Genomic DNA, 26,010 nt, shown 5'->3' on the forward strand with positions numbered 1-26,010 from the left:
TTCTGGAACAATTTGGGTCGGTAACGTGGGTGATTTTTTTTTCCTCTCTTTTTTCCATTCAATAATGAACTTATATGAAATGATGAGAAACTTATATGAAATGAAAAGGTTTAATAATGCATATATTAAACCTTTTCATTTTGCCTAATGCTAATTTATTTTGTTATTTGATCAGAATAAAACAAACCTTATTAGCGTTCAACTTGCAGAAATACAAGACACGTGTTTCAGGACTGCAAGGAATTCCTTGTAAAAACGCACGCAGTTGTAATGTTTTTGCAATTTTATGTGCTTCAAATGATGATTATTTTATTTATCTTTCGTTTAAAAAGGTACATTTTTAACCTAATTTTGAAAAAAAAAAAAATTCGTCTTTGAAAATTAACAATTTCCTTTTTCGCCTTTTTGAAAAATATTAATTTCTTACACTGCTCTTTTGAGACAATATTTTTGATTTAAACTCTTTGAAGATACTCCGACCCTCAAGTATCACATCTCGTAAGTAAATTTCTCTTGCGAAAATTACTTTCACAGTCAACGAACTGTTAAAAAGCCTCCCGCTGGAACAATAGCATGCTAAGCTCCACCTGAGACAGGTGGATTCAACCAATCGCGCACCTCGCATTCTTTTCGCAGCCAATGGAAAGAGTGCTATCACCTGAGCGGCAGGTGTAGGTGGGAACACAGTGACAAAATACTTGTAAGAGTGCAGGAAGAAACATTGATGGCCTCCGTGTAATTGTATAATGTGAGAAAAATTAATGTTGGCAGACGGCATTGGTTGTTTCATTTCCGCTTGATGGGTTTGGTTTCGAGAACGATTTTTTGTTGTGTTTAGTTGTTTAGTTATCTTTATTTTCTTGAAATTTATTTGGTTTTTTTCGTTTGGGCTGCTTTGTGCTGGGTGCTTTTTCTTAATTGAAGCTTTTATTTATTTTGAATCGGAGCCATCTAATTACATGACAGTAACATTGATAGAAACATTATTCCGGATATTTGAAAATTAATTTGTAGTAAATTTTTGTGCGGGTTGGCTTTTCCGAAAATAAGAGCTTTTTTTTTCTGCATGAAACCCGATTTTGTTCGAAGCTTTTTTCTTGTGTTTTCGTATGTTTCGTATTTTAATTGTGTGGTATTAGCTGTATTGCCCGGTGCTGCACGGTCTACCTCAAAAATAAAAGTTGTATCAAACGCATGTTCAGCAATTATGCAAAAAACAAAATAAAATTTCTCGTCAATATATGGAAAACAGCATTTTCTGGCTCAAAGATTAAATTTAGACCTCGTTGGATTTTTGTAAAATCCCAAAATCTTTATGTATTAACCAGCATCAGGCGTGATCTTTCCACGTTGACATGACCGCTTGAATGATGATAGTTAGTTAGCTGAATTTTGTTCAGAAAAATATTTAAGTACTTAGACTAAAAGTGGTACATCAACTTAATAGAAAATTTTGTCAATCTATTGTGCTCTACAAAAGCATTTAAAACTGGCAGAAAGCGCAGCCGATATTCAAAAAAATTCCATGAAAGCTAAATCCATGAATTCTTTTTGAAAAAATAAAAAAAGTTTTCACTCATTTTTCCACAAATAACTGTGATTGCGAAAGAGACGAATTTTATTAAGAAATATGTATATTTTTTCTTTTTTTATTTCTTCATACTTGTTTTTTATTACTTTTCTTCACGAAAATATCGTCTGCTACGAGACCAGAAATCACAGACGACAAAAATGGAGATAAGCCTCGTTCTAGAATATTAAATCAACTTAAAATAAAGAATTAGGGGTGGTTTAATTATCCCTCAAACTTCGGGTAAAGTTCTTGTTGTGCAACTTTTTAAGGGCTTTAAAATGTTGAAAGCAAATGAGATCCATTTTCGATGATAGACTCGTAAATTAATGATTTTCCATAAAATTGGGATAAAAATCTTGGAGTGCACTTCATTTTTGAATGAAAGGTAGCCTATGTTCTATTTTGCACCCCTGACACTGTATATACAAAATTTCATGGTAATCGGTTGAGTTGTTAAGGCATGAAAGAATTACAAACAAATATACGAGTACAAGCAAACGAAGTCACTTTCGGATTTATAAGCATTAATGATATAAAAAACCAAATGGAACTTGATTTAACTGCTATAAATAAATGGTTAACTGACAATATGTTATCTCTTAATATAAATAAAACAAAATACATAAAGTTTGATTTAAAAAAGAATGGAATTAATAAAATTGATTTAGGCATAAAATATCACGAACCAACATGTGACTGCACAAATAACTGTAACTGCTCTACCATAGAAAGAGTCGAAAATATAAATTATTTAGGTATAACTTTTAGTGAAAATTTAAAATGGAAATGCCATACTGATAAACTTGTGAAGAAATTAAGAGGAAGAATACATTGGCTCTATCTATTGAGAAATATAGTTGGGAAAAAGTTTCTTAGATGTTTATTTTATGCTTGGATAAATTCAATAATTACGTATGGTATTTGTGCATGGGGAGGTGATTATGAAACAAATCTTACCAATTTAAATAGAACTTATGCAAAAATTTTGAAAATAATTTATGGATCTAAACAAGAACTTAATAAAAACGATACTATTTTACAAAAGCCAGAGAAAATCTATAATATCAGAGAATTATATGTACAGAGAATATTGTAATTTTTGCATAACAACAATAACTGGTTTGAAATTAATGAAAAACAATATAATACTCGAATTTCAGGTAAACAATATAAAGTTATAAAACCAAATAAAACGATTATTAAAAAGCAATTCTTTTACTTGGCACCGCGGCTGTTTAATGAACTAACGGAAGATGTTAGGAATGAGAAGAACTTTAAAAAATATAAACAAGGGGTCAATGAATATATACAAAATAATGACATTCTATCAACAATTAACTTTTAGCTGATAAAATATACTGACTTGCCAACCGGGGGGGATTTTGTATTGTAATTTTTATACTATTGAATGTTTCAATGCGAGTTATTGTGTTTTTTTTTTCTGGAGTCAAACAGTCCAATAATTGTTCTGTGTAAAATTTTTTACTAATTGTGTAAAATTAATTTGTAAATATTTCTGTTAATACATATTTGTGTTTGTACTCCATACTAAACCAATTAAAAAACACTGCGGATAGTGCCTTTGGCGCTCTTTAGTGTGAATTTAATACTAACTCGTGTTGAACTATAGTCAAGATTTTCTTAATATTTTGTTATGAAGTTTGTAATTTATGTTTTATAATTTGTAAGTTTTTTAACTTTACTTTTTTTTAATTTTGCTTACTGTTATGTATGTGTATTTTGTTTGTTAATAAATTTTATCTTATCTTATCTATCTTATAATATTAGTAAGCGTTAAATGACATCACCTGCTGGAGCCCATCACAATTGGCAACACTAAAATGAAATGAAGTAGAACAATTGCAAAGCCCATAAATAAAGAACGAAGTGTACAAAATGGCACATGGAACATGTCCTTCGAAAACTTTTAAAATTTATGTAAAAAATGACATTGGTATGAAAATTTTGGAAAAAACAAACTTCATGACGAGATTTTCGATGAAGAATATATATATATACAATAAATATACTATATTTATATATTTATTTTTAATTTACAATCTTTCATGTCATTATTGCCATAAAAATAAATAAATGCAATTGTAACTCTATCTAAATCATCAAAAGAGGTCCTACAGATAAAAGATTATGTAACAAGTAAAAACCAACATAAAAATTGCACCAATTCGGGTATTGCGTCAATTGCACGATTCTCGAAAAAATGTCCCGTGGTTAACACTAAGTTTTTTATTTTATTCAATACTTAAATATGAGATTAACTGTTATGCTCCAACAGTATACTATTAAAACCTGTATTATGTAATAACAGCAGTATTTTTTGAAGGCTTTGGTTAGCTGGGGGGGGGGAAAAACTTAGTGTTACGCACGGGACATTTTTTCGAGAATCGCCCAATAGAATTGTTGTAACGTGTTTTATGGTTACAAAGAACCTTTTTTTTTTTTTTTTGGTCAAAAAGTTTTTTTTTTTTAATTTTTTTTTTGAGCGAAAATACGGCTGATAAAAGCCTTTTTTTTTTTTTTTTTTTTTTTTTTTTTTGCATTGAATAATGGGGTTCTTTGCAATACCGAAACGTCTGCCTGCAATTTTAACATTGGTGTTTGTTGGTTAATTTTCACACTACAGAAAATATTTGACTCGTAAAAGATTATATGTTGATTTTAAACGAATGATTTAAGACTAATCCTAACTGTTTTCTCCCAAGCTTTATTGCTCAAGGAAAACTTTGCTCTTTGTAGTTGAACTAGCATTGTTTCTCAAAATCTTCTATATATTTTTTTAATATTTTTAGTCACAACGTAATTCTGGTCCATGGGGATGGTTCGAGAGTATAACTTAATTCTACTATGCTTAAAAATTAAATACTTTTTAAAAGTGGACACTTGTCCAATTTTTAGAACAGTTTGAAGCACATTTTTTGGAACAGATTTCAAAACACTCCTGAGAAGACATTTTAGAACACTTTTCAGCACTTTTGGGAGCGCATTTGAGAACTTTTTTTTTTTTTTTTTTTTGGATGACTTCATATCCTTCCTTTGAGTACACGTTTAAAGATACTAAAATGGCTTGATCATACTAGTAGTTTCTGCAGCAAATTTCAGAGTAATCTTGCGGGGCAGCTATCAAAAGCCGTCGGGCAATGATAGGTCTTCGAGCAGGGATGGCCATTCTTTTTGGCAGCAGTCTGGATACCAACCGAAAGTGATTGATTGCTACAAAATATCCAGTAACATATTGAGAGAGTAAAAGAAAGTTGTTAGTATTATTGATGACAGAAAGAGAGGATTTCGCAAATGTGCCCAAATGAGTTCCCAATATGATCTCAAATGTCTCTGAAACTAGTTCTGAAATGTATTTCCAAGTTTAAATTTAACAATGGGGTTGTTTCCTTTTGTCAAAAGTACTTCTTTTAGTCACTGAAATTGATAGAATGAGTAAAAAAAAAAACATAGACCTAGAAAATGGACCCGATTTGAAAACAAGGCGTGGTCTTTATGACGTCACAAATGATGCAATTTGGCGCATCTTTCTTTCGCGTTTCCACGTTGTGATAATCAAGAAGCTAATTAAACATTGCGTTCTACGCTTGCTATTAACCCTATCGTTGCCAATACACGTGAGTAAAGATGTGAATTAAATATTTTTCTTCATGAATTGCAACACTGAATGGCATTTCATCATTTGTGATGTCACACGACGGAAACGTAAACAATGAAAGCGCACCGATTTAAGTAATTTTTTAAAAATACTTAATAACCTAAAAATAAACTTGAACAAATTATTTAAAAAATGGTCAAATCCTATATTTTTAAGCATTCTCTTTCAGAAAAAAAAAAAAAACTTTTAAAATTTTGGAAACGACCCCATTATCCTGAACAGGACGCATTCGGAACACATTTTACTGCACATTCAAGCAACTGAAATACTTTTTATGAATTACAGCAGAGCCCGTGCTTTTGATTTCAAATTGCTATATCCAACGCTAATTTTAAAAGTTTCATCCAAATTCCACAAGTTTTAACCAAAGACTTAAATTTAAAAAATTTCAATATTGGTTTTTAAAATATTTTTAGAAAACTTCAATCAGATATAGGAAAAATTGTATAACAAATGCAATGCAAGTGCTCATATTTTAAATGTGCATTTTTCACTAAAGTTGAATAAACTCCTAATAACAATGCATAAGGCTTTGAGTTTCAATTTGTTATTTTTTTTTCCTTACAGAATTTCTAATAATAATTTTGAGGATCGAGAAAGAGAACTTTTTTCTATGTTTTATGGAAATGTCGAAGTTTCCCTGTTACTTACAGTCGAAATATCCCCGAATTACATATTTCTATAAAAGATGGCCAATAAAGAGACATGTATTTCGATAAAGAGATAATTTCTGATAACCAGGTTTCTGATAACTCATTTTTTGTTTACTCTGGATTTGTGGTTTAAAATTAACATTCAGTATAATTGCATAACAAACTATCATATAGAGCTATATATTAAAATTATATTGTCCTCAAAATTCTTTAAGAATTCTTTTCTTACTTCCCAACAATGAGTAAATTTAGTTTCATTGTTGACAATCAAACTACGGATTCTAAATTCAAAAAATTTTCTGTATTTTTGATGAAACCGTTTCGATGGATATGCTTCGAGCAAACATTTCATTAATTTGACGAAAATTTGTCCACTCAAATTAACAAAATTCCTATCGTCACTTGTTTGCGGATACGAATTTCGTCAAAAGTAGCGAAATATATCTTCGTCAAATTAACTTTATTTTCGGCGTTTTAGGAGTAAAGTTTCAAAGTTTCATCCAAAAAAAAAAAAAATCCGATGAGTCAAAAGAAAATAAAATAAAATAATAATAACCGGACTCTAATAGAAAAAAAAAGAAAAAAGAAGAAAGAAAAAGGAAAAATGAAGAAAAGGAAAGAGAGAGAGAAAAAAATGAAAAGACATCAAGCTGATGTCCGTTGAGGGCATCTTTTTTCCTTGATCGACAAATGTATTATTACACCTGAGAGAATGTTGCCTTACCTGTGCATTTAGTTGCTTTTGGGTTGAAAATCTTCGGCTGCCTCAGCCACGACCTCATTACTGTTCCAAGGTCTAATTTGGTTGATTGCTGCTGGGAACACACAGATCGCGTAACAGATGGACGGATCTGTGTAGGGGGCGTCTCCCCTTCTGACATTTATAAATGCGTTTTAAATGAGCGGGGGCTCATTTAGGCGCCTATCTTTGCGCATTGTCTGATTCTGGTGTGGGAGTTTTCCTTTGTTTCCGGAAGATTGCAATTTTGATATTTCCTAGGAATCGCTCACGTTGCGCGAGAATGGTATCTCCCAGAAAATGCAGTCCCTCCGCCTAGATCATTGTCAACTATGTAAGCAACTGCCAATTGAAGATTGCAAAACTTTCAAACAATGATCTAAGGCAAGGGGGAATAAAAGAAACAAGACTCTAATACGTTTTGTTTCAAATTGCTTTTATATAGCGGTGCATGAAGAGTTCTTTTGCCTTTGGTTTGTGTGCTGGTGGTGTTGAAAGAGCTGCCTGATGGCATCGTTAGATGAAAATTTTCTAATTTCCAACTATAATCTGAAGTACCTGGAAGCAGTGGGGTTTAAGGGCTAAAAATGAAAATTTAGAGATACGTGGTGCAAATGGTGGGAGAAACTTTCATCTGTTTTGTGGCAAAAAATGGTAACAGTAGCCAAGAGAAGATATATAAATTGACCATTTTTGTTTTTCCTCAAAACGGGACATATAACCAATTTTAGGCAACAAACAAGAAAAGAAAACTTGAAAGAGAAGAACTGATGTAATTTTTTCATGTACAAATTTGATTGAGCACATTTAGTGCTGATTTTTTTATGAGTGTGAAATTCCTCTTGGCTGAATTTCATACAACTAAAACTTATAACTCCACCCAGTGAGTTTTTTTTTTTTTTTTTTAATTGAAGCACTCAAAATTCCGTTTTGTCACTTCAAAACACGGGACATTTCGATATATACGGGGACAACGGGACAAGATACCTGGGACGGGACTGACCGTTTGAAAACGGGACTTGTGGTCACTTTATATATATGGAGCAAGATTAAGAAAAACTGTTCAACGAAAGCCGAACTACAACTTGAACTTAGCAAGCGTTTTTCATAGGCGGCTCGTACGAGGGGTCGAAGGGGGCAACTGCCCCCTCACTTCCAAAAGTGAAGGGGAATTGCCCCCTCACTTTTCAGAGTTTAAAGGTCCCTGTCCCCAAACCCTTTATACCTCTTTTGACCATACAATTTTTTTTATCCACCAGCCGCCTCTGATTTTTCTCAAAATTTATCTTTTGTCATTTGTATCGCTTTTCTTTCCACAGCCTCAATTATGAGTGCAGAGTTGTACTTTTTACATCGATAACATGTGGGATAACTCGGAAAATGAAACAAAATTACACACCAAGAATTTATTGTTTTCATTTTACTTCATGCTGTTTTACTAATACGATATTTTGCATCTGGTTTTTAGAAACCTAGTTTCTGACTTAAGCTCCGATTTTTAACTACCATTTATGTTATCGAATGAAGATGTTGATTCGGAAGGTTGTAGAATGTAATTTTCGATTCGTAGCATTGAAAATGACTACGGCCCACATATGGGACCCATCAGCTTCGCAGGCCGTATGTTGGGCACTACCAGCAGAGACGCCCCGATTGGAGATTAAAATTGGGGGTCGGCAAAAGTTGGAGTATTATTCTGCAAAATTTGGAATTCTATTCGGCATAATTATCATCACCCAGCAAAATTTGAAGTTCCATTCGGCTAAACTATCATCATTTGGCAAAATTTGGAGTTCCATTCGGCAAATTGAAAATTTCCTCCCTCCCAAAAATTTAAGTTCGGAGCGCCCCTGACGACCGGTATAAAACATCCATTTATTTAACGCATAAGAATTCCCAAAGAAACCATCTGAAACTGAAAGTAACATTATACTGTCATAATGTATAGTTTATGAACAAGTTCAATTTGTAAAAACTCAGGTTTGGAAAAATACAACTGTACTAAACAATAAAATCAACAGAATAAACATTTTAAAACTATCTTTTTGTTCCCATTTTTATCGAATGTCAGTTTTTTTTTTTTTTTTTCTTTTTTCGTTTTCGGGATTCGATTTTCAAATACTTACCGGTCCCTGGCGGGTTACGCATCCCACGATTTCCTTCCCTTTATCTGGGTGGTGGCCAATTATGCCCATAACAGCTGTCATTGAGATGATATATGATCTCAGACAAAGCCACCGGTAGCTAAACTCGACAATTATAAACGCCAGCGAAAGTCAAGAGTAGAATTTTACCTATTCTTTTGTCTTTCGGCAGCTTCGAACATTCCTTACGCATTAGTTCATAACAATTTTTTCATTGAATTTTTAATATACACAATACCGAATAAGAACTCTGTTGTCAGACTTATTGGAAGCAAAAATATAAAAATCTTCACTGTAGTATTTTCTGAAGAATACTGATACCTGCCAATAACAGGTGTTTTTAAGTTTTGTAAAAAAAAAAATGTTCTTGAGGCGTGTTTTGTTTTTAATTATAATTTTTGTTCATTTTTTTTTAAAAATTTTTTAGCCTTGAGTTGTCCATAAATGAGTACAAAGAGAACTACATAATATTCTTTAAGAATATTTCTTTTAATTTGAGAAGCATTTTCGAAGAAATTATCGATAAGTGTTCACGTGAAAAACCAAGTTTTTGCGTTTGAAAAACTTAACAATTACGTATATTCTTCACTGATTGACAGAAACACTTCGATCAAAATGACAACAATTTTGAAAGGTCAACTTAAAACTTTTGATGTTCTAAATGACTATTATGACAGCCGTGTTCCAGCTTCGTTGGCTCATGGTGCACTTATGGTCCGTAATCACCAACTGGTTCGAACCTTCATCACGCACCCGAACCACTGATTGAAGCCTTTTGATTAGTTGAAGGCTTCTATGGAAGGTTCCGGTGTGTGACACGAGTTCGAATTCGTTGGTAAATACAACAAAGCTGCTACAAGGTTTCTCCGAGAAACCAAATCACGCTCTTTATCAAGGCCAAGGCCGTAACCAGAAAATAATTTCGGAGAGGATTTAAAAACTTTCATGCGGAGCTTTGCGCTATTTGTGCTAATGTTCAAGTCGTCGGGTTATCTATTATGAAAGCGTTTTATGCAATTAATATACATATGAAAGACATTTGAGTTTTGGAACAATATTTTTTGGAAATTTTTAAATATAAACAAACATTTAAATGTCAAACCGAACTTTTCGGGGGGGGGGCGAACCCTATGCACCCTGCCCCCCCCCCTGCCTTTGTACACGGCCCTGCCCTTTACATGCATTTCGGTGAAGTTTATATACAAATGTACATGCATATTATAGGTATTGTTGTGTGGTCAACCTCCTTGAACAGTGTTCCTCAAACTGTACTCCATGGAACCCCAGGGTTCCTCAGTTTATCTCTTGGAAGGAGTGGTTCCGCGTGCAAAAAATAAAAATTTGAAGGGGGAAAAAGTAAAGCACTCACACTAGTAAATCAATTGCAGTAGAACTTAGTTTAGTAGAAATTATGTTATGTAAAACTAAAACAATAATAAGATGCATTTGAACTGATTCCTCCCTTCTTCTTGGCAGGTGATGCTTGGGACAGAACCCAAGATCACAACGAAACTACATTGCCTCGTCTTCATCAACCACCCCTTGATTTTCAAACAGGTATTTCATACAATCGTAATTAAAGAAAGTATTATGCTCTTTTAATTGAAGGTTTGACAATTTTTTTGTAAAATCGTCTAGTCTTATTGATGGCATCTGCAGTAGTCACATTTCTTCATATTTCTTAGTTCATCGCTAGTCTGAGTGCTTTTAACTTTTTATTTGCTTACCCACTCCCCAAGCCGTGGGTAGGGTAGTGATCAGCGCCTCGGACTCGTAAATCGGTTGATTCTGGGTTCGAAGCCCATTGCCGCTCAACTCACATGAAGAGTACGCGCTCGCTGAATCCGTGGGTTCGAAAGTCCTGAGGTCGGTCGCTAGCAGTTAGTTACCTTGATTGCAGGGTACTGGGTTCAAGGTAACTTCTAGCCTGATGGGATCTTTTTCCTTCAGTACTATGCCTAAATTGCGGAAGTGGAAATAAACTAATACTACCATCTATCGGAGTTGGTTTAGGACTCCATGGTTGTTCGATTTGCCGAAATGGTGGTCCTAGACACTCGAAGGAGGATGAAAATATCTACTTCTTCCTCTGCCTCCCCCCCCCCTCACACAAATTTTTATTTTGACTTTCAGAGCTCTTAGAAATATATACCGAGGAAGGCCAGGGTTCCACCGAATGCAGTTTGAAGAGCACTGTTTCAGACGAATGATTACAAAGTGATATTTTAAGACCCTTTTGTATATTTCCCGTTTGTATCCCCCCTTTCCCCCATTTTTTCTTTTTTATGCGAAAGATTGATTAAATATAATAGAAAGAAAAACATGTGCGCTTATGCAAAACAAGCACAATGCGACATACATATTTACATATGCATGCACGCAGTTTACAAATTAACTATGTATATTAATTGCGGGCAGATGAAAAGTTAAGCTTGGCGGCAGAAAGAAAATTTTTTTGCTCTAAAATAGAAGCTTTTTTGGAAAAACGTGAACATTTAGGATCTTTTAATTTTTGTTTCAAATTATGTTTAACGTTTTTACAAATGCCGCGAAACGCTGTGTGACTAATGTTTTAACTTTGTTTTTTCTTTTCTCGAATGCTATTTAATGTTTTTTTCTTTTTCTTTAATGTTACAAATGCTGCATCCCTTTATATTTTTATATTTACTAATAATTTTTTTAGTTTCATTTAACTTTTTTTTAAAATTCATTTGAATTCATTTATTTTTCCATTTCTGGAGTGACGTTTGTTTAAAATGCATCCGAATGCTGCGTCGTGACATCCTTACTGTTATTTATTTTTATTTTATTTGTTTTTTTTTCCTTCGTGAATATAATTTAATGTTTTAGTTGTAAATGCCATAAATATTGTGCGAGTACTTCTTACTAAATTTATTTATTTGTTCTTTATTTCTCGAATGATTTTTAATGTTTTCATAAATATCGCCACGAACGCTGAGAGACTTTCCTCTTTTTTTTTTTCATGAGTGACAATGAATGTTTTTATAAATGCCACGAGTGGCTGTGTGACTCCTTACTAAAACTTTTTTATTTTATTTCTCAAATCATGCTTTTTTTTCTTTTATATAAATGCCAAAAATGCTGTGTGTTATTTATTTACTTTTGGATCTCTCCCACAGACGAACCTCAATCTGTGATGCAATTCTGGAGATCCGAAGTTTTCTTAGCCGTCATCGTTCCTTTAGCTATTATATTTCTGATGGTTTTATGTCTAATTTGTTTACGGGGTAAACACAAGAAGGAAAGGCAAAAGCGGTACAGGAAAGATGTTGAAGCCCACCCCACGTTCTTAGAACCGGCTCTCGATGGCATGTCGATACAAGAACTGATAGAAACCACCACGTCTGGATCAGGATCTGGTAATAGAACGTTTTCTCCCTCCCCCCTCCCTCCCCTCAATAGATAAAATTCAATATCAGAAAGATGTGAGGATTTTTTTTTTTTTTATAATTTTCAAAACTTGGAACACGTAATTTGGAGATCAAGAAGATGTAGTTGATGAAGCTTTTGGATACATCATCATATATTTTATGTAAAATATTTCCTCCCTTTAAATTGGTGTAATGGAAAATAACAAAACCACGCCCACTTACATGTAAAACTAATTTTTCAAAGTCCCCCCCCCCCCGACTTTCCTAAATGACTGGCCTCACTGAGCATAACAGTAGGGCCCGATTAAGATACCAGGGGGCCCTTGGCCAAATGGTAAATCGGGGCCCCTATGTAGTCAATCCTCACCAAGTGATAGGAACAGGGGGCCCTAGGGGGTTATGTTATGCAGTCAATCCTTACAATTTTAACCATTGGCTAAAACAGTTTAGGTCATTTGGGGGCCCTATAGGCCACGGCCTAGTTGGCCTATTCAGTAATCAAGCCCTGATAACAGTGGAGATTTTTTCTCCTTTTGTCGAAAATTATAAAATAACTAGCTGCGTGCCCGGCGTTGCACGGGCTACCTAAAAAATGTAAGAGCAGTCCAGTTGATGCTTTTGTAGTACACTGACACTAGTTTCTAGACAAATGTGTCAGGGGCTGTAATAAATGCACTGAGAATCCTACTGGTCAGAAAACAAATTGCAGTAAAATTATAAGCTTGTCATTATTTTCCGTTAAAACACAAAATATGATGTCTTAATTGAATATTTATGACTTGAATTTCTCAATGAGGTTGTTTCCTTTAGTCAAAAGTAATTAATTTGCAGATTACGGCAAAATAATCGAAAAGTAAACAACTTAAACACCCTGATTACAGGAAAAGCCTTAAAACAAAAGCCTAATTTTATTTCTTTATATTCGAGAAAAAAAATTGCAACAGATGTTTCTTTTCAATGATTTTCTTCACGCTGTAAATTTTAATAAAAGCGTTCATCCGGAAAGTTGAGTTGAAGCACTGAATAATAATTTGAATGGAGGAAAGCCTTCGAAAAATATGGATTTTATTTTGAAATCTAAGAGTCATAATTAATAATTTTTAATTGATATCTCCGCTAATTATTATCGGAGGATTATGTTAAATAGCCAAACATGAAGACGGGAAGATGACGAATCCATCGATACCTGGTTCGATGGTCAGTTCACTGTCGTTCGGGAGAAGAAGCTTGGACATAGATAGATAGATAGATAGATACTCAGATTTTATATGTATAAGATACCAACGTAGCAGTAATGAAAGATGCTTGAATATTAATCCATAGATTAATCCATAAAGTTTTTTAAAAATACGATATAGTACTTTTATTCGTATACTTATTTATTTATTTATTACTACTATTTTCTATCATGAGTTATACTGAAGTGTTCAAGATGAAACTTGTCTTCACAAAGCATGCAAACCCTTACCTAATATTTATTTCTTTTGCTAACTAAAAGTTTCCTAAATTTTAATTTCAGGGCCACCAGTTGCTGTTCAACTAACAATAGCTAGAAAGATTCGGCTCTTGACAGCTATTGGGCAAGGTCGGTTTGGACAGGTGTACAAAGGGAGCTTCAACGCAGAATTTGTAGCTGTAAAAATCTTTTCTTCTAGAGACGAAAAGTCATGGAGTAACGAAGTCGAAATATACCAAACAGCAATGGTACGGCATGAAAATATCTTGGGATTCATTGCTGCAGATAATAAAGGTAAAGATTTTTCTGCTACGAACTAAATAAGGTAGAAAACCAACTAGCAACCTCAAAACTAACACAGGTTTGCTACCCGACTCGCAAATGAAAAGTACACTGAAAATTGAATATTCTGAATTAAAAAATAGGACTGAAATCATTCATTTTAGTAGTAGTTTTATTTAATTTTTAATTTAACCTTAGTTCTTGTTCTTATGTTGTTAACAACACTAATGACTTGTTTTTGAGAAACAATATTTCACAAAAACTAATGTATGGTAAGAATAATATTGCGCTGAACAGTAAAGTAAGAAATAGCAACGTCATAAAAGCACAAATTGCAGATTACTGCAATTTGTGCTTTTATGACGTTATTATTTCTTACTTTACTAATGTATAGTGTTATTTCTGAAACAAAGACAATTCTCAAAGTAATGTTCTGTGTTTCAGAAGCAGTACAATACTGAATTTAAAAAAAGTACAGAAAACCGATTCTCAACCGGTGGTCCGGCACCGGTCAGCAAAAAAATTGACCGGTACTCAAACATTTTTGCTGGTCCCCGATTTAATAAAAAAAGATTCTAGAAAAATTCTTACTCAAAAAACGAAAAGTATTTCAAAAATATGAACAAAACAATAATATTTTATACGATATTTTTTGCGTGTGATTAATTTTCAAAATTGTTTATTATCCTTTTTCTTTTTTTTTTTTTTTTATGCTTACTTACTTATGTATAGTTATTACAAAAATAAGCTATTTTCTATCTTTATATTTGAATGTTTTGTGATAGTTCTTTAATATCAAGTAAAGTTTTATTCATTTTTACATTTATTTGCTTATTTATTTTGTAAAGAAAACCCTGACTGGCCCGCTAACTTTTCCACAACATTCTGCGAGTAGAAAGTTTATTTATTAATTAATTTACCTTTTTGCAATAATATTAATAGTAATAATAAAAAGCGAAAAAATTGGAGGGCTACCTGTCCAATCAGGGGCGTAGCTAAGGGGGGGGTTTTGGGGACAAAACCCCCCCCGAAACGTTAGTCTCAAAAAAAAAAAAAAAAAAAAAAGAGAAAAGGAAGAGAGATGAGAAAGAAAAAAAAAAAAGAAGAAAAGGAAAAACGATTATATATATATATATATATATATATATATATACTATATATATATATAATATATATATATACTATATATATATATATAATATATATATATATATATACTATATATATATATATATATATATATATATATATATATATATATATATATATATATATATATATATATATATATATATATATATATATATATATATAAAAGAAGTAACCCCCCCCGAAAGTCGGGTCTAGCTACGCCACTGTGTCCAATTTTTCCATTTTCATAAATTTTTTACCCTCTGCGATTTTTTTTACACACACACAAAATAAATAAATAAATATATATATATATATACTATATATATATATATATATATATATATATATATATATATATATATATCCGATCCGCGGGTCGAAAAAGGAACGCTGCTATGGAATATAATTTAGTCTTTAGCTTAAATTTATATTCAAATAGATATGTGTTCATTTCCGTGATTTTTTTTTTCTCCCACAGATAGTGGAACATGGTTACAACTGTGGCTTGTTACAGAACTGCATGAAAATGGTTCCTTATTTGATTACCTCAGTAAAAATACAGTAGATTGTGTGACCATGTGCAACATGGCACGCTCTATTACAAGTGGATTAACGCATTTACACATGGAAATCCTTGGAACAAGAGGTAAAAAGTCATAATTTTGGTTTTTTTTTTTTAATTGCATGTTCTTATTTGAACAACGAATTCAAGTTTTCCATTGTGTTAAGTCAGTTTTTTTGGCAAAATGTTAAAGAATTGTTAAGGTTCTGATTAATGTTCTAGTTTTTTCTTTCTTTTTTTAAGTTATGCATTTACTTTTATGAGTTTTTCGTCAAATGTTTCAACTAACGAATGAGTTATAAAAAATTTTACGGTTTTTCCTTAGTGGTTTAATCTCTAGTCCTTACATTTGTCGATTCTTCCTCCCTCCAAAGCCTGTTCACTGAAAAGGCTCAGGAGCTTAAGCTTCCCTTCAAAGTTTTCAGAAGGCCCAAAAATGACTGAAAACTGCTATCGAAAGAACCAGTTTCGGCTTTTAAATGCTAGTGTAAAGTATTTATCGTGTGAATTTTTGTGAAACTTTCGGGCTCCCTATGTCGGGGGGGGGGGGGGGGGCTCGCAATTGCCACATGGTAAATCCGCCACTGAACTATTGAAAAAAAAAAAAAAAACAGAAATAAATTAGGGCTCTAGGCAGTCTACATACTTCCATGAATTTAAATTTTGACATAACTTTTATTTTTACTTGTACGTAGTACTTTCCTGCGTATTATCCAAGGCATCCTATAATACGCAGACCAAAAAAACGGCCTGAAGAAAGAAAAAATCTTTGTTTAATCCGATAATACGACGTCAAAAAACGAAGTTGTTTTGATTTAACGTACCGCTTTAGCAACTAAATTAAAAATGTGAAGAAGTTATAATATTTAAGGTATAATCAAAATGAATCTAAAAAATAATTTCTTCTTGAAATCGTGATTACAGCAAGCTAATTACTTAAAGATTGAGTCAAGACAAAAGAGCAAACGCAAGACTAGTGCGAATGGAGACTGCTTCTACTATGCCTGTATGGTTGTTTATTTTGCACAGCCTGAATAACGTAAGAGGAAAATTTAAGCTAGGTAAAATAAACAACTATACAAGCTACGGAAACAGTCTTTATTGGTGAATCCTGTTGAAAATTGAGGTTTTATGCGTTGGCGTTGTGAGAGGAAAAAAAAGTGCACATAACCCGCACCTCATTAATTTTACTTTTTTTAACAGATAATCCGTGGGTAATACGGAAGAAAATACGGTAGAATTTTTAAAAGAGTATCAGTTAATAGTTTCGGACAAAATGGTTTGGGATAACTGAGGCATGAAAATTTACTTCAATTGTAATTATCAACGCAATACTTATTTTCATCTGAAGACGCTTTAACAATGCAAGGGCTTTTGCTTTTAATTTACTGATAAAATTAGAAATGTATAACTCATGATACGTTGCTGTTTCTACCTTGCTTTTTTATGTTACAAACAGGGGTGCCCCAAACTTAAGTTTTTGAGAGGGCAGAAATTCTCAATTTGCGGAATAAAACCCCAAATCCTTCCTAATCCTCAGAAAAAACTTGCCGAATTTGGAAGTTTTTGAAAGGTCACAGTGACCTCTGGTTGCGAACTTCATACTAAATGATTCTAACCCAGAACAAACAATTTTCCTATATGTGAGCATATAGTCAGAAGCATTATTAAAGGAACACATCATTATGGGAAAGTTTAAGGGCCTGATTACCGCACAGGTCGATTAGGCTTAGGCCAGGGGCACCATATCTTCCTAAGGGGCCCAAAATGTTTTAAAGAATTATGCATAACATTGCAACTGTATGAAAAATACATGTATTGTTTTAAAATAAAAAATTATGACTTATTCATTGGAAAAAAACTTCTTTAAAGGGAAATTTTTAAACATTCTGCTTGTAAAGAATTTACTTGGTCACAATTATGAGGGGGCCCAAAGGGGATTCATAAAGGCACATAAGTGATTTATACATAGTTGTGTGATTAGGCAAAGAGGCCTCCAAAAGTGCATTTGTGCCCTAAAACTGTAAATCAAACATTGCATAGCCTTCAGAGGGCCTCCAAATTGATGTGGGCTAAGGGCCTCCCTTTTAGTTAGTCTGGCTTTGGAAAGTTTAGAATATTCATACAAAGCAGTAATATATCAACAATAGCTGACAATAAGGACAATATCCACAGCATAAAACTGAGAAATAAAAATTGTAAAAACATTGAGTGTTGTCATTTTTTAACAAAACATAAATTGAAACAACGACTCATTAAAGTTCAAACAGTTGGTTATTTATTTTTGCATAAATGTTATGGCATTGTTGATTCATGTTTTACAACTTGATCCTTTGTTAGCATTTTCCCTTTATTATTTTGCTGTATCTTTTTGTATGAAGCAGAACTTCATCAATCTTTCCAGGTTTTTTGAAAGAAACTAGATAAAAGATAGTGATATATGCGGATTAACATAAGATGTTAATGCGTTTTACTGCTCTATAGTTATGTTTTAGTAGTTTAGTTTGGAAATTGCATGCAATGAAGCAACATAATATGTAGGAAAAAGGAACTAACGAACTTAGCTAATAGAAGCTAGTTAAATCAAACATACCCGTATGATAAAAAAAAAATTGCTCCCTCCCATGTTTATTTTAATTTTTCTTTTTGTTTTGTTTGATATACATTGCTATAAAATTGTTTTCAGTAATTAGATTATCTTGAAAAAAAAAAAAAAAACACTAGCATTGTCAAATGCCTATGCCCTTGGTATCAGGATCAGATTTAGAGCAGTTTATCGTCAATATATTGTTAGAAAAATATTCTAACTTCACTGCATTTAAATTGTTAAAAAAATAGTTGTAGTGATTTGGCTTTGGGGTCGTTCATGCATGATGTCATGCTTTAAGGGATGGATTGGGGGAAGGGGGTTTTGGGGGAAGGGGGTTCGTGAAATTGTGACAAGGGAAATAGAAGGAGTGACAAGAAGTGCTTATCACAATTTGCTTTTTTGAAAAACAGCATGACACGTGACGGGGGGGGGGGGGGGGCAGGCAACGTGAAGTATGAGACTTTGTGACAGAGGGGGAGGGGATCAAATTTTTTGAAAATAATTGTGACATCAAACACAGAGAGAGAGAGCCCCCTCATAAGAATCAGATTTGCTAAAAACAAAGGATGTCAGAATCATAGGTTTGCAACTTTTTATACATATTTATGTGTTACGAGTGTTAGTGTAGGTTTCCCGCCCTAATGAGAGAAAGACAGAAGAATCATTTCCTTAGAAATAGTGCGCTAGTTTTTTGCAACTCAATTTCTCTGTGCACAAAAAGACCCAAAAAGGATCTGAATGTAGCTATCTATAAATCAAAATATTACCTTAAATAAATTATTAATGGTGAACTTTCCATACTTTTTCAACTTTTTAACATTTACAATTCTTTGTTTCAGGAAAACCTGCTATTGCTCACAGAGACATCAAAAGCAAGAACATTTTGGTGAATAAATACTTGAACTGTGTTGTTGCTGATCTGGGGCTTGCCGTTCGCTACGATTCTGAAAATGATAAAATATCACTGCCTGAAAATCAAAGGGTGGGTACGAAGAGGTACCTTGCACCAGAAATGCTAGATGGGACGTATAATGCCAGTCAGTTTGAGTCTTACAAAAGAGCAGATATTTATGCTCTAGGTCTAGTCTTCTGGGAAATTGCGAGTCGCTGCCATGTGGGTGGTAAGTTTGCAATCTCTTCATTATTCTGTTCCGATTTGTTTACACCTCATCAGAATATACAGGGTGTCCCCACACCTAGAAAGTCAGGGAAAATCATAGATTTTGACTATGATCGAGGATGTCATTGGTCATGGAGAGCAGTGGCGGATCCAGCCGATCATTTTGGGAGGGGCCATTTGAAGTTTTTAAACAAACTTTCTTTGGGTGTCCGTCCTAATGGTCACCTCTCAAACAGTGCCTGATCATTGATTTTTCCGAAAAACCACCACCTCTAACCATCTTCAAGTTTTTATACCAAGTTTGAATTTTAAAATATCAACAGAAACAAGGTGAATTTATAAAATTTAAGACAAGGGTAATACCCCGAAAAAAAACTATTGCTTTGGAGAAAAATATAATTTTTTACTTATCTTTCCTGGCATTTGCGGAGGAGCATGGGGAGTAAGGAACTCTCCTCCAGTAAAGTTTTGAAATTAAAGCCATGAAACGCAAATTTAGGCTCTCTTTGGTCTCGTAAATAATAAGTAAACTCAGATGAGAGCAGCTTTTATAGATCGCCCAAGTGTCTAAAGTTGGCATCAAGAAATGATGTAAACGACGGGGCATAATTTTAGAAATAAAATAATTTTGTTTTGAAAGGAGGAATGTAATTTCTCTCTCAATTAACACCTAAATTTATTTTAAAGAAAAACTCATGTATTAAATTTTGTTATTTTCTCATAATATTTTCTTTCTTTTTATTTACTTCATAAAAAAAAAAGGTTTTTTTTTCAAAAAAACCGTTTTTTTTTTTTGGTTTAAACCAGGTTTTTTTGGTTTAAACCGGGTTTTTTTGGTTTAAATACTATTTGCGAGAAAAACAATTAATTTTCGGAAGGTAATTAAGGTTCCATGTAATTAACAGTTATTCAATAGTCACATTATACCTAATTTCTTGATTAATTAAAGAGATAAAAAGAAAATCTTGTAACTAAATTAAATAATTAAAATAGCTTTCTGCGGGGAAATATTGATTGAAATGTTTGACTTGATTAACATATTAGTATGCATGTATATATAGACCCTTTATGATATGAAATACTTCAAGAAGTGGTTGTGATGCGGGTTAAGATAAAGTAGAATGAAGATCCAAGAAAAAAACTTTATAAAACCAACATAATGATAATATCCACAGCATAAAACTGAGAAATAAAAATTGTAAAAACATTGAGTGCTTTCATTTTTTAACAAGACATAAATTGAAACGACTCCTCATTAAAGTTCTAACAGTTGGTTATTTATTTTTGCATAAATGTTATGGCATTGTTGATTCATGTTTTATGGCTTTATCCTTTTGTTTGCATTTTCCCTGTATTATTTTGCTGTATCTTTTTGTATGAAGCAGAACTTCATCAATTTTTCCTGGTTTTTTGAAAGAAACTAGATAAAAGATAGTGATATATGCAGGTTAACATAAGATGTTAATGCGTATGTCAACATAATATGAATAATTATCGAATAAAGGTAAAAGTTATATTTTTAAGCATAATCTTTTCAAAAGAACAATTTTCATATTTTTTCTTTCTGATCTTACATAACGCTGATTTTTATATACACAATGTCACAAATATTGAAGTAAAGCAAAATGTACAACAGTACATGATTGAACAGTCAAAGAACCGATTGCTGTTGTACTGACAAAGTTTTAAAAAAAAGTGCTGCTCTATATTCGACTCCGTTCTTATTTTGGAAAGACTTGGAAAAGATATCGACTATCGCTAAAACAAAGAACCAAATCAAAAATACAAAAATTGGTGTAACATGGCTTAAATTACAGCTTATTTACTGGCATACATGTTGCATCCAGCATTGAAGTTTAAAAAATATTAAATGCAAACTCTTTAGAACAAATAAATGTGTAGCAAATTCTATTTCAAGAAATTTTTTTTGCCAAAAACATTATATCTTCTGCAACAGTGACTGAGTGGTGGAAAAGCCAGGAAAAAGAATTTGAAAAATGCAATGCAACTGTCTTTAAAAGTCTTCAACATTACTAAAACCAGCTTCAGAAAAGTGCAGTGCATATATTTTCGTTATTTAGATATCATTCATAACTCAAAAATTGATTAGGCTCTGGAAAAACTTTAAAACTTGCTTTTTCTTCAAAGTGTTAAATAACATAAAAATAATATTAATGTATAACGTAAAAGTTGCTATGTATTTATGCATATGTTATTGTGGTGTAAAGTTGATTTTATGTAATTGTAAAAAGATTTATACACATATTTCTGAAATGAGTTGAATACATTACATATGCAGGGTGTCCGAAAAGTCCTCGACACATAACAATGGTATTTTAGGTTAAATGTGACAAGGACTTTTCGGACACCCTGTATATTTATTTATAAATGTAATTTTACAGTTTTTGTTTGTAACAGACTAAAAATATTTTGCTTTAAACCAAAAGAACCGTTGTTTTCTCCAACAGTCTTTAGAAAAAATTCATTTAGTTGAAAGCCTTGAACAAAAAGACTAGCTTTGAAGCTTTTTCCAATCCTAATTTGTTTCTTATTCAATATGTGTGGGGAGATCAATGTAAACCTGTAAAATGGATTGTTTTTTTTTTTTTTTGGCTTTTTTTTTAAAAAAACCGCTTGGTTTTTTAAAAAAAAACAATTGGTTTAAACCATGGTTTAAACCTTCGTGGTTTAAACCAAACAACCCTGTTCCAACACTCACAAAGTTTTGGGAGGGGCCATCGCCCCATGGCCCCCTCCCCTCTAGATCCGCCCCTGATGGAGAGTCATGTTTTTCAGCAAAAAAAAAATGCTCAAAAACCATGGAAACTGACAATTGGTCATGGATTTTGGGTTCTAAAACATACATATTAACCAAATTTTACAGATTAGATGTAAAATTTATGCATCTTACACGTCAGTCCCGGTTTTTTACGCATTTCAAAATCTGACTGCATCTCTTTCCATAAAACTCACTAGCTTTTCCTTCCTATGTGATTCTACCAGTTGGACAATAATAATTTTGTGTTTAGCATTATTTTTTATCCTTCTTATAAAAAATGTAAAATTTATAGTAGAATATCCTCCGTTGCATAGTATTAAATTTAAAACTAATTTTTCATGTGCATCACAAGTCATTGTTTTAATAATTATTTTTAAGTAAAAGAAGTGACTCAGCTTGTTACATTTCGCTTTAATTTGCATTTTTAAAAACATAGCTGCATCCCTTGAGTGATATGAAGTCACTAGCAGAAGAAATGGAAAGTCAGGGATTTTAAATTTCTAAATCAAGCAGATACTCAGAATAACTTTTAAAACATGAATGGAATAGATAAAAATATAGAAACTATGGGCCAAAGTAACTCTGAACGAAGAATGACTATTATGTTTCTGTAGGTAAATGTTACATATTTTAAATTCACTAAAATTTATATTCTGTTGTCTACCTTTCAGCAAATTATTTTATCTTCTTTTGTAAATTAAAATTAGGGCCATCTTGAAAAAGCTGTTGAAAGCAATTGAGGAAATTTCTTTTCTGAATTTTGTCAATACTATGCATTGTCATGGGCGTTCTTGGGGCCCGCCATAAATGACTTTTACGGGCCCCCTCCATATTGTTTACTCCTATACTTCACCCCTCATTTTAAAAATATTGGGCCCCCTTCAGCTTTAGGTGCAGGCAAACAGGTGTCCCCCCTCCCCCCGTGCATTGTAACTGCTTTTGATAATAATTGGTTTTGCTATGTACTGTATTTTGTGTAATTTTTGTTTGAAATTTCAAAATATGTACATATTTATTTATTTTTTATTATTTTAAGGAAAATGTCCTGAGTACAATTTGCCATATCATGACATGGTCCCATCTGATCCTACAATTGAGGAGATGAAAAAAGTAGTTTGCACAGATAAAAAGAGGCCACCTTGTCCTAATACGTGGCAGTCTTTTGAGGTATGAGTTGAACTGTATTTGTACCTTTTTTGTGAAAAGATACATTTTACATATAAATATAATGTGTGGTTAAACAACAGGATTGACACTATAAAACATTTTATTTTGATTTCATAACTTTTTACTCGTTATCACCTTCAACATGAGCCATTCCAACATCAAGTGGGAGACAATCAGACGCTTAAATTTCGCCAACATTTTGTCACATCTCTTAATATTTTAACTAAACATGGATAAGCAAATTTTTTAATCTTTAAATTAGCCCTGGCACAGTAATATTTTTATTGAATGATTTTGAATTTAAAATTGAATTTATTTGCATGCGTCACGTGCGGGACAACCAAAGTCAACCTCTTATAACTCGTTGTATGCATGAGTTATTACTTAAGCCCTGTGTAGAACATGTTTTGGATTCAGATGTCAAGTTGTATAGTTGTTGGAGTATGTTAAAGTAGATGTAACTGTCCTCATTGATTTTTCTCTTTTATGTCTCACATAATGCAATCAACATGTGCAATAAAACAAAACACAGAAAATCCCTTGTTATTACACATATTAATGTGTACTGCGTTTTTCCTATGCCTCTCATACAAGAAAAAGCAAATTTGAAAGAACCTCCCTTGCATTTTAAACTTTTAGATAATCATGGCATAAAAAAAAATATATATATTTCAAACTGTAATCAAGAAAAGCATTTTTGATTATTGTTCCAAGCAGAACAAAGTTTAATGGGTAAAAGATCATAAACAATTTTAAAGAATTTTTACATCTGCAAAAAGTTTTAAGCAAATATAAACTTACTGCTTTAATCAACATAAAGGGATTAATTAGTTAGTGTATAATTTCTACTGGCATTTGAGTAAATTCAGCTGTCCTAATCATTCGGGAATCTCAAAAGAACATTTTTATTCCTTTTTTTCAGTCTTAGATATCTAAACCTGTACTACTGCGGGAAGGTAAAACATAGTATCTGCAGAAATGATTTCTTGAAATATTTGAAAAAACGTTTTTTGGATTCCCTCCTAACAGTGAAATGTTGGAATTTGACGTTATTTTCATGTTTCATTTTCAGCAGAAACCAAATAAGCAAGCTAGTACACTAAAGCTACAGTACCAGGCTCGGATCTGCGTATTCGCAACCTGGGGGGCCCCTTCCTTGAGGGGCCCAAAATATATGAAAAAAAAGTAGCACCGAATCTTATTAACGTTGCAAATATACACTGCTCGCCTCTGGGGAGAAGTCCAACAGATTTTGTAGCAGTAGGGCCCAAAATTTATAGATCTGGACCTGTAAAGTACACTAGATGAAAAAAATTGGGAAATTGGCAGATACTGCCCTTTATCATCCCAAGACAGTGTCCATTTTTTAAGTTAATGAGTTTTAACATGAAATATCCAACGTTGTTTAGCATAAATAAACAGATTTCAGAATACACGTGTTTCGAGGTTTCAAGGAACCCCTTTTTCAATTCAAAGGTGTGAGCTTCTAGATGTAAAGACACCCAGTAAAAGCCCTTTTACTGGGGACACCCATTAAAAGCCCTTTTACTGGGTGAAAAAGGGGTTCCTTGAAACCTCGAAACACGTGTATTCTGAAATCTGTTTATTTGTGCTAAACAACGTTGGATATTTCCTGTTATTTCTCGGCACAAAAGTATTTATTTATTGCTTAATGAGTTTTGTTCATATTAATGTTGATTTCATTTTTAACTTTGTTTACCAAATGTACTCTTTTTTTTTAATGCATAAAGGACAGTTATACATCAACTCTTATTATTTTCTTATTTAGATTTTGAGGGTTATGTCAAAGCTAATGAGAGAATGTTGGTATCAAAATGCTGCAGCAAGGTTAACAGCTCTACGAGTGAAAAAGACGATAGCTGCTCTTCAAGCACAAGAAAGTATAAAGAACTGACCAAAGATAACTTAGAGGTTTAAGGATTTTTTAAACTTAATAACATTAACACTTCTTGTCCTCAGAAAGGATGAATAAGTGATATGATCTGCCAAAACATAAGAAAAAGAAGTTGCATCTGATATTTTTCTTGCTCATAATGTTTGGGAGTCCTCATCAAATTAATAAGCAACTACTTGATGTAAAGGTGGCTCATTTTCATACTGGCCATGGCATTGCATTTTGCCCATTTGTGTTTCATCGATTCCAGCAAGATTTTGCTACACCCATTTGGAAGAAGCTTGTCGCTAAGATTGAAGTGACAGTTTAAGGTTCAAACGACACTGCGTCTAGTTCAGAGAATGAATACGTTTTGTAAAGAATTCTCTTGAAGTTCTGGAGTGCCGAAAATATTAGAGGCAGATCACGCTTGTAAAATGTCATTTTTTACAAGAATGTGTCAATCTGTATTGTAAAAAGTTAAATCATGCTCTTCTACTTCATTATGAGTTAAAAACATTGATTCAGTTGTAAAAAGAACCCATTTCTTTCATTGTGGTTGAGTGTTGCTTAACAATGGTGCTATTTTGTGATTATTAAAAGAAATGAAATGAATTCATTTCACACACATGGTTTTTAATTGAGATTGTGGCAGCATGCAAGGATGTATGAAATTTTATAAATCTGTTAGATTCAGTGCTTTTTAAATTGTAAAATGTGACTAACATAGTTGATATTTTTTACTTTATTGTGCAAAAATTTGCTTTATGAATTAAAGAAAACATGCTACACACATTAAATTTATTACATTATACGAAGCCATGACTTTAGATACAAAACATAAGAGCT

General features: G+C 32.7%; 1 protein-coding gene across 1 annotated transcript in view; it reads left to right on the top strand.

Annotated features, from left to right (window-relative positions):
• LOC129226665 (TGF-beta receptor type-1-like) overlaps positions 1-25,192 on the top strand; it is a 608,447-nt gene extending 583,255 nt beyond the window's left edge. Inside the window, exons 5-11 of the mRNA XM_054861294.1 lie at positions 10,262-10,342; positions 11,926-12,165; positions 13,697-13,927; positions 15,528-15,695; positions 19,041-19,322; positions 23,137-23,267; positions 25,057-25,192. Of these exons, the coding sequence (XP_054717269.1) occupies positions 10,262-10,342; positions 11,926-12,165; positions 13,697-13,927; positions 15,528-15,695; positions 19,041-19,322; positions 23,137-23,267; positions 25,057-25,182 (1,259 nt within the window). The 3' untranslated portion in view covers positions 25,183-25,192. The remainder of the gene's footprint in view (positions 1-10,261; positions 10,343-11,925; positions 12,166-13,696; positions 13,928-15,527; positions 15,696-19,040; positions 19,323-23,136; positions 23,268-25,056) is intronic.
• The last annotated feature ends 818 nt before the right edge of the window (positions 25,193-26,010 follow it).

Source organism: Uloborus diversus, chromosome 7 (genome assembly GCF_026930045.1).
Source record: "Uloborus diversus isolate 005 chromosome 7, Udiv.v.3.1, whole genome shotgun sequence".
In the NCBI taxonomy this organism is placed as follows: domain Eukaryota; kingdom Metazoa; phylum Arthropoda; class Arachnida; order Araneae; family Uloboridae; genus Uloborus; species Uloborus diversus.